The sequence below is a fragment of the Andrographis paniculata genome, unplaced genomic scaffold, assembly GCF_009805555.1.
Source record: "Andrographis paniculata isolate CXL003 unplaced genomic scaffold, ASM980555v1 Contig53END, whole genome shotgun sequence".
NCBI lineage: Eukaryota > Viridiplantae > Streptophyta > Magnoliopsida > Lamiales > Acanthaceae > Andrographis > Andrographis paniculata.
This window is the reverse complement of record NW_026137588.1, coordinates 94097-110022: the sequence shown is the minus strand read 5'-3', so window position 1 is coordinate 110022 and position 15926 is coordinate 94097. Positions and strand designations below refer to the sequence as shown.

The 15926-nt window shown below is 39.6% G+C and overlaps 2 protein-coding genes across 2 annotated transcripts; one reads left to right on the top strand and one right to left on the bottom strand.

Annotated features, from left to right (window-relative positions):
- Positions 1 to 866: 866 nt before the first annotated feature.
- On the top strand, positions 867 to 3647 carry LOC127255187 (abietadienol/abietadienal oxidase). The gene is made up of 7 exons (XM_051280582.1): positions 867 to 1445; positions 1612 to 1936; positions 2041 to 2190; positions 2566 to 2811; positions 2893 to 2967; positions 3122 to 3200; positions 3292 to 3647. The coding sequence occupies exons 1-7, from the start codon at positions 1153 to 1155 to the stop codon at positions 3645 to 3647; spliced, it is 1524 nt and encodes a 507-aa protein (XP_051136539.1). The 5' UTR covers positions 867 to 1152.
- A 5340-nt stretch (positions 3648 to 8987) lies between these two features.
- On the bottom strand, positions 8988 to 11229 carry LOC127255188 (transcription factor TCP7-like). Its single transcript, XM_051280583.1, has 2 exons — positions 10980 to 11229; positions 8988 to 10803 (listed from the first exon to the last, which is right to left on the bottom strand). Exon 2 carries the CDS (start codon positions 10507 to 10509, stop codon positions 9331 to 9333), a length of 1179 nt encoding a protein of 392 aa, XP_051136540.1. The 5' UTR covers positions 10510 to 10803; positions 10980 to 11229; the 3' UTR covers positions 8988 to 9330.
- Between the last annotated feature and the right edge of the window lie 4697 nt (positions 11230 to 15926).

The window sequence follows — 15926 nt, the reverse complement described above, 5'->3', positions numbered from 1 at the left end:
GAAGTCAGCCTCAGGACAGGTGGTCAGTCTATTTTAGATATGTCCAGGTCATTGTCACTGTCGGGAGAAAGCAGAGCAGTTCAGCAGAAGCATAAGTATTATATAAAAACGTGCATGTGTAAGTGTATGTACCTATATAATATCCATGGAGCTAGCCTAGATGGAGTCAAACTGAACACACACACATGAATAGGATTATTAAATTATTAACCACCTACCTACCGACCTACCTGCCTAACAACGAGGACGGGACGGGACGAATACCGCTGATTCAACAGATTTATTAAATTAAAGCAACTTACTACTATAATAATTGGCGCTACCTGACCTGACCTGCTGGATCTTGCGGTTATATGTACAAGTATGGTTTATGCGTATTATTTAAATGTACAATCGATCAATCATTCGTTCATTCATTCTATATATGATGATGATGACGATGAGGATGATTCACGCGCACAGCCTGAGTGGCAGTGAAGGCCTCGGAGGAGGGGACAATCCAAACAAGAATTATAGAACAGAAAGATGGATGGATTGATGGATCTTAGACAAGTTGGGATGGCCGCCGCCGCTACCCAACACCAGCACCAGCACCTGCACCATCCCACCCTGATTACCACTCAAATTACTTCTGAGAGATCTCTTGTGTTAAGTGGTGTAGGGTAGTGTATCCATCCCATGAGATGAGATCATTATTATTAGGGGACACACACACACACACACATACATATAAATAAATAAATACATATACAAATAAAAATGCAAGGCAATCCCAGTACAGTATTCCTGCAACTGTTTGAAGATAATATAATAAACTATAACAATAAGAAACACTATATTAAATTATGAGCAATGCCAGTGCAGTATTCCTGCAACAGTTGGAAGATGTATAATAAACGAACTATACCAATGGATACTATTAGTTGTATTATAGTATATAAAAATGCATTAACTTGCTACACATTCTAGAACGCACAGACGTGCGGGTGTGGGCGTGGCGTGACAGACACATCTCTTTTCTTTTTACCCTTCCCAGTCAACCATTAAATTGAAAGCCTGTCCCTGCCCCTGCCCCTGCCTGCAGATTACTTCTTCTTCTTCTTCTTCTACAATACTACCATCAAAATCAATCTACCGCATCTGTATGTATGTATGCATGCTTGCCTCACTTTGTTGTTGTTTCCAGCCTTCCCAGTCCGTGTCCGCCAGCTTCTCGAAATGGCACCGGATTATGCCAGAGCGTTTCCATACATGATCAGCTCCCTCCTCCTGCTGCTGCTCTCCCTGTTCCTTGCCAAACTCAGGCTTCATGTGAACAGTAAGAGCCACTCCGCCAGGTTGCCTCCAGGCAGAAGAGGGTGGCCTCTCGTTGGGGACAGCATCAACTGGTACAATGCTGTTTCCAGCTCTCATCCCCCGAGTTTTGTGGAGCAACAGGTGAAGAGGTACGCCGCTCTACCACTTTCATCCCATCCTCTTTCCATATACATACACACACACGTTAAAAGTTACATTGTGTGTGCAGTTGATGATAGATAGATAGATAGATAGATAGGTATACACACATACCAACCATTCATCAGACATACATACATCCATACCTTGCAACAGGTTTGGCAAGATATTCTCGTGCAGCCTGTTTGGGAAATGGGCTGTTGTATCAGCTGACCCGGCCTTCAACCGTTTCGTGATGCAGAATGAAGGGAAGTTGTTCCAGTCCAGCTATCCAAAATCTTTCAGAGAACTGGTCGGGAAAAGTGGGGTGATCACTGCACAAGGAGACCAACAAAGGAAGCTGCATTCCATCGCCTCCAATATGATGCGCCTGGACCGACTCCGATGCCATTTCATGCAGGACATACAGATAGTTATGAAACAGACCATGGCCAGCCTCCACAACAATCAAGTTGTTCTTCTCCAAGATGTTTGCAGGAAGGTAACAATCGAGTCTACTCTTTTTTTTTTTTAATTCGCCCAAATGTGAATTATCAGGCCCAGCAGTTGCACAAGGCCAACTCCACCTAATCACTCATCCTTCAGGTGGCAATCAACCTGATAATCAATCAACTCCTCGGAATGTCCTCTGAGTCCCAAGTGGATGAGATAGCTTGTTTGTTCTCTGATTTCGCTGATGGTTGCCTTTCTGTGCCCATCAAATTGCCTGGTTTTGCTTACCACAAAGCAATGAAGGTACCGTGAATCATTCTTTCAAGTTGCTTTCATCGTCTGCAAGTCTAGAATAGCATCATCATTGAATCCAGCAACATAAAATTCAGATGTGCTGTCATTCTTAAGAGGCTGTCTAAAGAACTACAAACCCTACCTTGCTGTCAATCTTGATCAATCCTATTGCTACTTGTTCACTATATAGCATTAGATGCAGATAGCCATAATAGCAGAGTTCTTTGTTATTCCAGTTTTCTAGTCGTTTTTCCACTCCTTCGTGTACACATGCAACCTGTTTGTGAGCAATAAACATATACCTCAGGCTACTTTGAAAGCAGGCGTTGCAATTATTGGCTTACTTTATCAGGAACTCACCTTCAATTTTCGGTCATTGAACAGGCAAGGGAATGTATAATAAACAAGATCTACAGGGCGATGGAGATACATCAACAGCAGCAGTCCTCTCCTGCCACCGCCAACGCTTGTGTTCTGGGAAGGCTATTAGAAGAAGAAAGCTTGCCTGATGATGCTGTGGCTGACTTCATTATTAACCTTCTCTTTGCTGGGAATGAGACAACCGCTAAAACCATGCTCTTTGCGGTTTATTTTCTCACACAATGTCCAAGAGCCTTGAAGCAATTGCTGGTATGTACAACAGAACAAGCTCAGCCTTATTATCTCAAACTATTCACTTATGAGTTGGGGGATCATCCATCACAAGTGTAGGAAGAGCAGCAAAGCCTAAGGAACGAAAGCATGCTGAGCTGGCAAGACTATAAAGCTATGCCTTTCACTCAATGTGTGAGTCCTCTTCTACCAACCAATCGAGTCATTTGTAACTCTACTGTCTGCAACTTTAGGAGAATGAGTTGACAAGATGCATAATCTATGCCTTTTACTCTCACCTGAAACCTTGACAGAACGAACCTATTGAGCCCTCCCTTGTCTGCAACAGGTAATCGATGAGACTCTGCGTCTGGCTGGCATTGCAATTTGGCTGATGAGAGAAGCCAAAGAAGAAGTAGAATACGGAGGTAATCAGCATATCATACCAACTACAGTAGTGACCGGAATATAGCAATGCTTAGCACTATGTGTTTATCTGAAATGATTGAAGCATTGCAGATTATATCATTCCCAAAGGCTGCTTTGTGGTCCCATTCCTTTCAGCAGTCCACCTAAATGAGGACATTTACAAGGATGCTCTGAAGTTCAACCCTTGGAGATGGATGGAACCTGAAAATCAAGAGAAGAGAAATTGGAGGAGCAGTCCACATTTTGCCCCATTTGGGGGAGGCGGTCGCTTCTGTCCAGGGGCCGAGTTGGCTCGCCTCCAGATAGCCCTATTCCTTCATTACTTCCCGACAACATTTCAGTGGAGGCAGCTCAAGGAGGATCGGATGTCTTTCTTTCCATCAGCTCGATTGTTGAATGGGTTTCAAACACAACTCACCAAAATAAGCATGGATCACTTAAACTGAAAGAACAAATGCTAATACCGGTGCTACTTAATCCATTGCAAACATACCTTGTTAGCATCTGTGAATTATTGTTTTTGTACATGGTTTCAAATATATACGCATATGCACTGTTGATGATTTTAAATCATCCAGAGACCACATGACATTTGTTCTTTATCAAACCAACAATACAGGCTTGTATTTTTCTGTTTCGCTTTATGTCCATGTTAGTCCACTGGAGTCAAGCTCTATGGGGTCCTTCTGAAAGATAGCTACAGGAAAACAATTAAAGGGAACAAAACATATATATTGAAAACACAATAACTAAGAGTTAAATCCAAATCGGCCTTAGCATCCAATTGTTGGCAACCCTGACATAGTATGGGGAAAATAACAAATCAAAATGTATTCGCAGCATGTAAAGATTTGAAATCCATCCAAAGAAAAGAATGGCGTCTGGTTGGCAACATCAAAGTAACCCACCACTATCAAAATTTACAGTACCCATCTGCCATGTGATATAAGATAAAGTATATAAAATGGTGCAACAAATGAGTTATGGTGCTAAATCACTTATATGTATCAGAATATTTATCAGAAAATAAGTAGCCAATTTCTAAATTATGTGCAGAAGCTAGCAAGCTAAGGACTTTCTATGTATACCTCACAGATCCAAGGCGTGAGTTTGCCTGCCCACCATACCAGGTCTAAATTCATCATCTGAAGGAATGAGCACTGTTTGCTGCTTTCAAGCAGGATTCATTAAAACTACACTTTGTAGGCTTAATGTAATGGCATCAGATCTAGCCCCCCGTGAGATGTAGCATGAACAGGTGCCAATCCCCTAACATTACATTAGGGTAAACAAGAAAGAAGAATAAATCCACATTCATTCCAACACGAGTAAAGGAATTAGATAGCAACAATATGCTGACATTAAAATATACTCTATCAGTGGCCTGAATAGTTGATATCTTATTATGATGAATTACATTTTTTGACCACTAAATCAGCAGATGGATAGAACTAAATAGACTTAATGTATGAGCAGCGTTGCCAAATATTTCAAACAAGAAATGCTTTTAGCACAGAGAATTTAAATAGAACATATTATTACATGCAGATTTGCAGAAAGTAGAGGGTGTGATAATTTACTTAGGACCAATGCGGGTGTACTAATGACTACAAGTATGCCTAAATGAGAAGTAGCCCAGCTCTCAATAATGAAATATTTTTCATTTTTGAATTTCACTGATATTCATTCCAGATCATTTATACTCAGATGTCACCATCAAATAGAATAATACGAGTTTCCATATGTATAAACATGTTTTTCCATTGCTTCCTTATCCTGAAAACTAGCTCTGAAGATGAGCAATGGTAGTGATAGATATGATGAAACAGTAATTATTTCATACCCTGAATTTAAATAGTAATACAACCAACTCATATGCTACAGTTCTTCAACATTACTTCGTAGCATGCTTGATTTTCAGAAATTAAGTCACACACTACCATTAACATTGTCAAGCACATCATAGGAACTTCTGAAAAGAATAAAACTCCATTCATAAAATTGGGATTATATGGCAACCTGTGGCAATTGATGTCAACCAGAGTACTAATCATATTACACAATAGCTCTTCAATAAATTAAGGATTCTCGTTCTTTCTATCAAATATTTCTCTCACAGGGTTCCAGTGAAATGTCACTCATTCTACTGTAGGAGAGAGAGAGAGATTTTGAAAAACTCAGGAGATAGCCAGGTGTTCAATTTTGATAGTAAAGACTGACTAACAACGGCATCTATACGAAGCCGGTCATACTCCTGATTGTTTTATCAGCCACCAAGTTCTCCTGCAAAAGTGGCGTAACATTGTTCTCATGAACAAATTCAGCAATCCACTAGACATTAATGACACATTTTTAAAACGAGATACATATCTTAGGCCTTTAGTATCTATTTGAACATTAATTCTCCACAACACAGACACCACTTGCAAATTGTATTGGGATGAACTTTCTCCAACTAAGTATGTTCACATAACAGGTTACCTTTATCTCCTTTTGTCACAGATGACTCCAAATATAGAAATATTCACAAAACTGTGTATTACTTGAATTTTTATATAAAAATCATTATAATAACTTGTTAATGGCATACATTATTAATTTATATCGCTTGGCATGATCAAGAGTTTGTTTGTTGAGATTATTAACGATTTTGGCTCTTTTTAAACGGTGTTCTGATGTCAGAAAAGCTAAGGCAGACGCCACAAGCAACAACCACCTCCGCTTGCAAGCGACGGTTATATCACTCCGAAAAGACTAAGGTAAGAGAGGCAAGCGGCAGCTTCCACCGCTCACAAGTGACAGTCTCTCCCGCTTGCAAGCGAAGGCCCAGCGCCCAGTACTGCAGAATGACAGCAAGATATTGACTAAGTGTTCCAACTGCAGCGATACCAAGCCTAGCTACGCTGATGCCCTCCAGCCCTCCGATAAGCGAGGAAGATCTGAGTCCTTACAATCCTATGCAAGCGAAGTGAGCACCCTAGGAGTTATGGCCAACAACTGCTTTAACAGAATAACTGTCATCAACCGCCTAGCGGTTGAAACTGCCTTGTAACTGTTCCTTTTCACCTACTATAAATAGAGTCAGATATCTGTATGTAAATATATTTCGATTGGAGTATTTTAACGATTAATTTCCTGCACATTCTAGTTGTCTTCCTTGTCTTCGAGAGCTCCAATCCTGTAGGGGAGTTCTCCACGGGAATAGCCAAGGGAGTAGGGATTTACCGCTTACTTAGTGTAGCTTTACTGCTTTCGATTACAGCTTTGTAGAACTAGCATTTCCAGTTTTATTAGCATTTCCATACTCCCTTGGCCATTCCCGTGGAGAACTCCCTTACAGGGTTGGAGCTCTCGAACATCATAAAGACAGCTAGAATGCGCAGGAAATTAATCGCTAAAATACTCCAATCGAAGTATATTTACATACAGATATCTGGCCCTATTTATACTAGGTGAAAAAGAACGGTTGCAAGCAGTTACAAGGCAGTTTCAACCGCTAGGCAGTTAGGCGGTTGATGGCTGTTGAAGCAGTTGGCCATAACTCCTAGGGTACTCACTTCGCTTGCATAGGATAAGGGCTCAGATCTTCCTCGCTTGCCGGAGGGCATCAGCGCAGCTAGGCTTGCTTGTGATGGCTGGAAATAGAATGGCTGCACCGCTGCAGTTGGAACACTTAGTCAATATCTGCCGTCATTCTGCAGCGTCTGAGCCTTCGCTTGCAAGCGGGAGAGACTGTCGCTTGTGACCGGTGGAAGCTGCCGCTTGCCTCTCTTGTCTTAGTCTTTTCTGAGTGATATAACCATCGCTTGCAAGCGGAGGTGGTTGTCGTTTGTGGCGTCTGCCTTAACTTTTTTTGCACCAGAACACCGCTTAAAAAGGGCAAAAATCGTTAATAATCTCAACAAACAAACTTTTGATCATGCCAAGCGATATAGATCAATAATGTATGCCATTAACAAGTTATTATGATAGTTTTTATACAAAAATTCAAGTAATACACAGTTTATCAAACTAAGAATATACTCATATTTGGAGTCGTCAGTCACTAACTTCTAAATACAAGAAATTGGAGAAATGAAACTTGAAAAAGCATATAATCAGTCGTGCATAACTCTTCTTTCCTTAACCGAATCAATAGATTGGTTATTAGAAACCAAAAAATTGAAGACATTGTATCGTATGTTTAGGATTTGATACTAAAAAGAAAGATTCATCTCTATAATTTTACGGACACTCTTTTATATTAAGACTAGAAGTAAAACAAAGAGATTTCTAAGATGATTTCACAGCTGACATTTGGATTTTGCCAAAAATTCTAGTAATTGGCCCCCAGGCTCTGTACTGATAAATAATCTACAGAATATTCTTTAGTTAATAAATTCCCCAGTTGAAACTCAATATATCTCTCATCATACATTCATATCTTTACTTGAACATCCAACTGCATATAAATTTAATTTACTTTAATCCTGAAACTAAGTTTTGTGGATACTGTGATTTTGTTACTTTCTTGTTTAGTTCTACAGATTATATGCATAAATTCTGTCATAGCTGTATATTCTATATTTTTATGGTTGTATTTCAGGGGAGGATGCAATCCTACAGCTTCTCATTGTGACCACTTTTTCCAGAGCTACAATGCACTTAATATCAAACTAAGTTAAACGGAAGTGGGAATACCGTGTTCTACTATAATTGGAGAGAATAATCCATTAACAAGACTCACAAAAGTGCTTGGTACAACCTCCACTAGCATTCACTGCTCTTCATGTAGTTGCTTTGTCTCCATGTTCTAATGTTGTTTTTAAGAGTCTGCTCAAGAAGAGCACATTTGCCTGCTTAACATCATTATGTGGATCATACACTGACCTCGCATACCTGCTCTTGCTCAAGTTAACACTGTCAAATTCAAAATCCAATTCAAGGAGTGCTAAGTTTACCTAAAAATGTACATTATTTAAATTTGGTATCAAATTTAAATATATTTATTAACAGCAGTCTATAGATATAACAATCATATAATGACTTACTAGAAGAACACAATCCTTTATTTATAACACAAGTAGAAGCATACTTTTAAGAAACTTTCAATGTATAAGAAATTTGAAACAAAAAAGAGAATCATCTGCATAAATATAGCGTAATCTGTCATCACAGATATAAAATCGTCTGCATCATCTTTTTCCCTAGAAATAAACATGTGTAAGACATTTTCTGTAACATTATTAAAGAATACATATGAATTGAACCCTGGAGTCTCAAATCCCAAGTAATTATGACATACTCTCATAATAAATTCCCTATAACATCACATAAGTACAGAAATCTTTCAAATTACCAGTGACATACTAGGGTAGAACAAAAATTATGAATAGATTGAAACTATACAATAAACAACAACAAGAACAAAAACAAAAAAGGCTTTCCACTCTGTGTGTGTGTGGGCGCTTTTGCATGAGGATAGGGGCAAGCTTGCATGATGAACGTAAGAAGAACAGATTTGTTACAGGTACTTACTTGAGAAGCCGGCATGACTCTGAGGTACATAGAAGCAATTGCAAGCCGTGAAGCTACCATCATAGCAGCTTTCCATCTGCAATAAATATTATGTTCTCCTCTTCTATATCCATAAACATCTCAAAGATACAAGAAGAAAGAATGTGACTATAACTTGCATGAAGTATTTGTAGTCTGCCGCAACCTCCTATAATGAATATAACAAATCATATTAAATCATGAAAGGCAAGCAAGATAAACCGGACAAGGGCAAAGATAAAGGGGCGAAATCAATGTGAAATAATTTCCTTTATTGTCTAACGTTCTTACACAAATTGGAGTATTTCCATCAACCAAACAACAGCTACAAATAAAAGCACTCTGAAGTCTAATACAAACACTGGATAGAGAACTTATCAACACCAGCATCATGAACAATGAAAACGCAAGGCAATCAACAGAAGCAAAGCCCCAGAATTTTACACCACCACTAGCATATGGGATAATTAAGGTACCCCGGAACCAGCAATCAAGCAACAGAAAGCAACAACGTAGACAGCAAAGCAGGCATTCACTCACTAATGCAAACCCAAATGACTGCATCGATTAAATATTAACAAACGGAAACACCATTCAACTGGCATCACCATCCCTCTGCTGTTCAGAAGATTGGGGAGGAGGACCAGATAGAGATGCGAGTAAATTGAGGTGGTGTCCCTGTACTTGGGCGATTGGGAGATAATTACCGACCCTCGCGGCAGAGGCCTCTCCGATTCCCAACGGCTGTTGCTGCTGCATAAACCTCAAAGAAGCCGGCTGCTGGTGGTGGGAATTGCTTGGTCCGGTGGCAGCGGCGACCACCATTTCAGGTGGAGGAGCGGCAAAGCTCCAGACCTGGCCAAAGTCTGGCCTTGCAGGAAGCGCCCAGAAACCCCCAGCAGCGACCGTAGGGCCCACGGCGACATCGTCCTTGGAGAGGTGTTGGGTTTGGTCATCATCGTCGGAGCGCAGGCGCTTGCCAAGAATGAAGGGGGTGGGGGCGAGGAGGGAATGGGAAAGGGGCTTGTGGTCGAGGCCGGAGGCAGAGAAGGAAGAGGAAGAGGCAGAATTACGAGCGGAGGAGGGTGAGACGGTGGAGAATGTGGCAGGGGTGGTGCCGGTGCCGGTGGCGGCTATGATGGAAGGCTCGGCCTGACGAAGCAGCCACTCAATGGTCTGGCCGTCGGACTTGTGGCCGAGCTCCCGGGTGAGCTGGAAGACCCTGGCGGCGCAGATGATGGGCATGCGGATGCGGCGGCCGCGGCCGTCGACTTTGCTGTGACGGTCCTTGGCGGGGGGCTTCTTGGGGGCGGAGGGGGCAGGGAGAAGTTGGGGGTGGCGGGGAGGGGGAGGAGGATCGAGAGCAGCGCCATTAGCACCGTCATGAGCAGCAGCTGCCGACGCTGACATAGTAAGTGAAAAAATAAAAATAAAAAAGATTAGGGAGTGATGATGATGGTGATGATATAGAAAAAAGCAGGGAATTAAATGAGAAGAAATCCACGGAGGAGGGAGGAGGAGGGAGTAACAGCAATAATGAATAAACAAAGATAGATGGATGGAAGGATGGATAGAGTGATATAAACAAACGAACAAACAGACAGGTGAGTCGATGAATGAGTAGTGGGAGGGGAGAGTGAGAGAGAGAGAGAGAGAGTAGTAATAATGATTGGAGGATTGGAGGCAGGAGGAGGAGGAGCAGCAACAGGGGGAGAGAGAGGAGAGCGAGCGAGCGAGCGAGCAGGGGGTGGTGGAGACAGGAGGAGGGCACATGGGTGGTGGGCTCCATGCATCGCCCCACCCCGCTTTTATGAATTCTTCTCCTTATATGCTGCTGCCTCCCAACCCCAACCCTAACCCCAACCGTCTTTCCACGCGCCATTCTGCTCCCTGTAGCATACCTCTGAGAGAGAGAGAGAGAGAGAGAGAGAGAGTGTGAATGAGTGCCAGCCAGGCTGGGCTGCAATACACCACACCACACCACACCATTGATACTTGCTTGCACAAAATTCATCCAGTCATTCATTCATTCAACAATCTGATTGCTCCACTTCCACTTCGAGTTCCCTGTACGTGTATATAAGAAGAGTTGAGTTTGGCCTTTGGATTGGATGATGGGTGTGCTGTTTGCTTGCTAGTTTGTTGCGCTTGCACGCTTTCATATCTTTATTTGTGTCTACTGTTTTAGTACTAAATAATACTAATAAGAAGAAGAAGAAAAGAACAAGTTGGGCCTCACTCACTCGCACACTCAGCTGCAGCGTGTCCGTACTTGGAGACCTGGCTTAAGCAGGCAAAGGGCTGAATTGCTTTGTGGTCCCAACAGCGGCTAGGACAGGTCAGGTCAGGCCATATTAGTCCAGGACTGTATCTGGATCTGGATCTGTTTTTGACGGGCTGGCCTGGCCCAACTTGCCCCCATCTGATCTTCACGCACGCCCAACAAACACACCTCCTCTAATACCCTTAACTTATTACTATTATTGAAGCAACAGACGAACAGTGTGTATTACTCATGCCCTAACCAGGCATGAAGTCTCGGCCTCTAGTTATATTTATTTATTTTTATTTTTATCTTTTTGGGGTTTGTGCTTAAACCTTAAAACCCGCTACATCTTCATCTTCTTCCGAGTCGATAACAAACAAACAAGCAAACCTATGGCATTTATTTCTTTCTAGGATTTAACATCATCACCTCTTCAAAAATAGACGCGGCGCAATTGCAACACCACCACCATCTACCTGTAAGCTGCTGCTATTTAGGGCTTGTTTGTTTGACTATGAGGGATAGAGGGAGAGGATAAGATTCAACAATTTATTATTCAAACATAAATAAATACTTATATTATTCTTGTGATAAACAAGACGAAGAGAGTTTGTTTACTTGTATTTATATATTTTATATTTGTATTTGAATAATAGTTTGGTTTGATATTTTATAATCAAATAATTAATAATAATACAATTTATATATACGTAGACAAAAAATTGTTTTATTTTTAATAAACATAAAATTTGTACAAATTATATTTGATCTGAATTTAAAGCAGGTCCTATTCTCTAAATGGGTTTGATTTTTGATCTGAATTCTTCCGGGTCGATTTGTTTTCCAACTTAGTTTTCGATGGCTTCTTTGATCCGAAGAGGTTTGGTCTTCGGTTTGACTTTGCCGGCTTTTGGAGAGCTTTGGTCTCCGTGCGGGTGATTTGATCGTCGGCTTTGGATTTGATGTCTTTTTTTAGACGATCCGAGGCTTTGATCTTTGATTTGGCTTTGCCGCCTTTTGGAGGACTTTGGTATCCGTATTGGCGATTTGATCATCGCCTTTGGATTTGATGTCTTTTTTAGACGATCCGAGGCTTTGATCTTTGATTTGGCTTTGCCGCCTTTTAGAAGACTTTGGTCTCCGCGTTGGCGATCTGATCATCGTCTTTGGATTTGTTGTCTTCTTTGGACGATCCGCGACTTTGACATTTGTTTTGGCTTTGCCGCTTTTGGAGGACTTTGGTCTCCGTGCGAGCGATTTGATCGTCAGCTTTGGATTTGATGTCTTTTTTAAAGATTCGAGGCTTTGATCTTTGCTTTGGCTTTGCCGCCTTTTGGAGGACTTTGGTCTCCGCATTGACGATTTGGTCATCGTCTTTGGATTTGTTGTCTTCTTTGGACGACCCGCGACTTTGACATTTGTTTTGGCTTTGCCGCTTTTGGAGGACTTTGGTCTCCGTGCGGACGATTTGATCGTCGGTTTTGGATTTGATGTCTTCTTTAGACGATCCGCAACTTTGATCTTTAGTTTGCCTTTTCCGCCTTTTGGAGAGCTTCGGTCTCCGTGTGGGCGATTTGATCCTCAGCTTTGGATTTGTTGTCTTCTTTAAACGATCCGCAGCTTTGATCTTTAATTTGCCTTTTTCGCCTTTTAGAGAGCTTCGGTCTCCGTGTGGGCGATTTGATCCTCAGTTTTGGATTTGATGTCTTCTTTGGACGATCCGCAGCTTTGATCTTTTGAAAATGTGGATTTGATGCTCCATAACGCTTTTGGTGGCATGTCCCTTTGACTTTTGGATCGAAGAGGGCCGAGTTGATGCTTTGGTGAAGAACGCGATGAACATCTTGAAGCTTTGAGAGGAACTTTGAAGACCTTCCCTTGGCTTTGACGAATTCCTCAACGGCTTTGAGAGCTTTGATCCTTCCTCCAGCTTGGACATACGACGAAGAACGTTAACTTCATCGATTCGTCAACCAATATTGAAGCATTTGTCCAAATTAGTGACTTTCGACGAAGAACGCTTCGAAGGACACGAAGAACATGAAGAACAATACAGAAAGAGTCTAGAGACTTACCCCTTTGTTTGAATCCTCGAAGAAACTTCGGTGTGTCAAATGAATTGGCCATGACTCCTATTTATAGGGGAGGGCGGCCTTGGCTTCCTTTTCGGATGGTGCTACTTGGATGGAAAGATTTTATAATCTTTCCTTTTCCATCGGATGCCGTTTTTCATTCTTGACGGATTTGATTGTGCACCTTCCTTTCTCGCCAAAATCTTTATATTATTGCCCTTTTTTAAAGATATTAATTTATATACTTCATTTATTGACAAGATCTTTATATCATTGCCTTGTTTGGAATATATTAATTTATATACTTCCTTTATTGACAAGATCTTTATATCATTGCCTTGTTTGGAAGATATTACTTATATATTTCCTTTATTGACAAGATTAATTTATTTTGCCGCCAAATTTATTATGGCTCTATATATGAACGTAATATTTGTACGATATCTTCCATTTTAAGCAGATTTTTGCATTAATGGTTGATATTTATTGTACAAAAATTAACATGTGTGCATAATTAAATACCATATATTTATTTTATTGGAATTTTATTTTCTTCCAAAATACATGATATTTAATTGATTTTAGACATATATTTTTTGTGTCTAGAATATATATAAACTGTATAATTTATATTTAAAAAAGAAGTATACATACAAACCAATTTTTTATGACAATGAAATCTGTTTTCTTTTGATTTTTGATTTTTTTTTTTTTTGAACTATTACAAGTTTCGAAAGATGTATGAAAATGCTAAAATAAAATAAAATATTATTTATACAATTTATTTTAGAAAGCAAAGCTATGTATTAATTCTTATAATTGAAGAAGATCTCATGAGATCAATATGTAATGAATTGTGGCTATTAAGGTGTTGACAAGATCAAACGTGCTAATTTGATCAAATTAGCATGCTGATTTGAAACAATTAATGTTTTTATTACAAGGCATAATGCATAAGTTATGTATGGTATTGTACTATATAATATGTTTATAATTGTGCTATTGTGTTAAAATTGAAATATATTATGTTATTTGTAATTATATAATATGCTATAAAAATATGTGATATATGTTATATTAATATGTGTTAACTTAATCAACACGGTATCCAAAATCGTCGGGGAATTCTTAAGATAATTAAGCTATTTTGGAAATGATTAAAAACGACTTTGATGATCAGAATACTTTACTAGGAGAATTGAGATTGCTTTGGAACTAAAAGTGCAGTATGCATCATAATATACTCATATATTTACGATATGCTATATTTTAGGTCAACTTTTAACCTCAAAACATCACATTTGAAAGGAAAAGCTGTCAAAATTTTGAGTTTACGAAGTTTACATATTTTTTATGACTCAGTAGTAGAAAATTTGAATAAAACAATAGCCTAATCCATGGATGATTCACAAGCTAGCATATGAGGTGAGACTACATTTTACTCGTCACTATATATGTCATTATATATGTTACTGTTCAGGTAATCAAAATACAATTCATGTTATATTTAATTTTAAACAGAAAGGTTTATAAATAGTTTAAACTGAGCATAAAATTGCTTTTCAAGATAACACATTCATGTTTCTGAACAAAGGTAAGTCGTATTATATGCGTATTGATATAGGTATATGTATTAAGACATAGGGCAGGCAAATGGAAATGGATGATAGAAATGAGTAGTTTTAGATGGTCTTGCTGCTGCTTATTATTTTATATGGCATGGCTATGGTTAATTAAGATTGATGCTATATTTGGCAATCATGGCTGGCTGGATGGCGGAGAGTTCGTTTCAGATTTTGCCTTTTGCATATAAATTTTGAAGGCATAGATGGGATGAGTTGGTTGGTGTATATAGAGCATTGACATAGCCTATCTATACACATGCATAAAAACAAAGATGATGATGATCATAAAAGAATCAGCACTTTAATTAAAGGATGCATGTAGGAGTAGGAGTAGTAGGTATATTATATGTAGCTGCTTATGCTTATTGCTGCTGCCGATGGAGAAAATTGCAACTAAAAAAGGTCAGTAGAACCTCCACGAGTCAATATCTAGGCAGAGCCAGTCGTCATTCAATTCGGTTTGGGAATTGGAATTGGGATTGGGATTGGGATTGACCAAAAGGGGTAAAATAAAGGATGTTTTTATGCCAGCTAGCTAGTTAAAGTGCCTACCTTTAAATAGGGCTGACTTGTGGGAGGTCACACTAGCTAGTCAGTCAATCTGTGGGGATTACATGCATTCTAGAATGAATAAATAAATAAATGACCCAATGCTAGCTGCACAACGCACATACACAAATACATACACGCGCAGTCATATCATTGCAATTTGCACGTACACACACGAATTATGTTATGTATTCCGATATATGTATATATATATATATATATATTATTCTAGGCTTCTTTGTAGCTATGAACTAGTACAACTAAGTACTGGTACATTCATGTCCATATGTAGTAAGTACCAAGACGATTCCAACTCCAGAAAGAAAAAGGACATTTAAATTAAGGAGGAGGCATTAAATGAATGCAATGCAGCTGGATGGGATGTTTACAATACAATACAATACCTTAAGGCATTCGATATCATAATTAGATTTTGAATGAATCGGACAGTTATGATATATTTATTATAGTATATATCGGAGGATCGGATGAAATGGGATGGGAACGGCCTAACTCAAGTTTTAGTTGGACTTCATTCATCCATCCATCAATCATTAATCCCAAACCATACCATATAGTCGTAGTCGTGTTCGTGTAGTATAGTGCTATACTATATTAGCAGTATATTGTAGTATACGCTAGCTATTTATATACACATACACACATAAAGCTGCTGCT

Bases quoted from the DNA above. Each gene is read 5' to 3' on its own strand.
- LOC127255187 (XM_051280582.1), top strand. From the start codon at position 1,153: ATGCATGCTTGCCTCACTTTGTTGTTGTTTCCAGCCTTCCCAGTCCGT. The intron at 2,191-2,565 runs GTACCGTGAATC...GTCATTGAACAG, and splicing joins CTTACCACAAAGCAATGAAG to GCAAGGGAATGTATAATAAA. The intron at 3,201-3,291 runs GTAATCAGCATA...GAAGCATTGCAG, and splicing joins AGAAGAAGTAGAATACGGAG to ATTATATCATTCCCAAAGGC.
- LOC127255188 (XM_051280583.1), bottom strand. From the start codon at position 10,509: ATGTGCCCTCCTCCTGTCTCCACCACCCCCTGCTCGCTCGCTCGCTCG.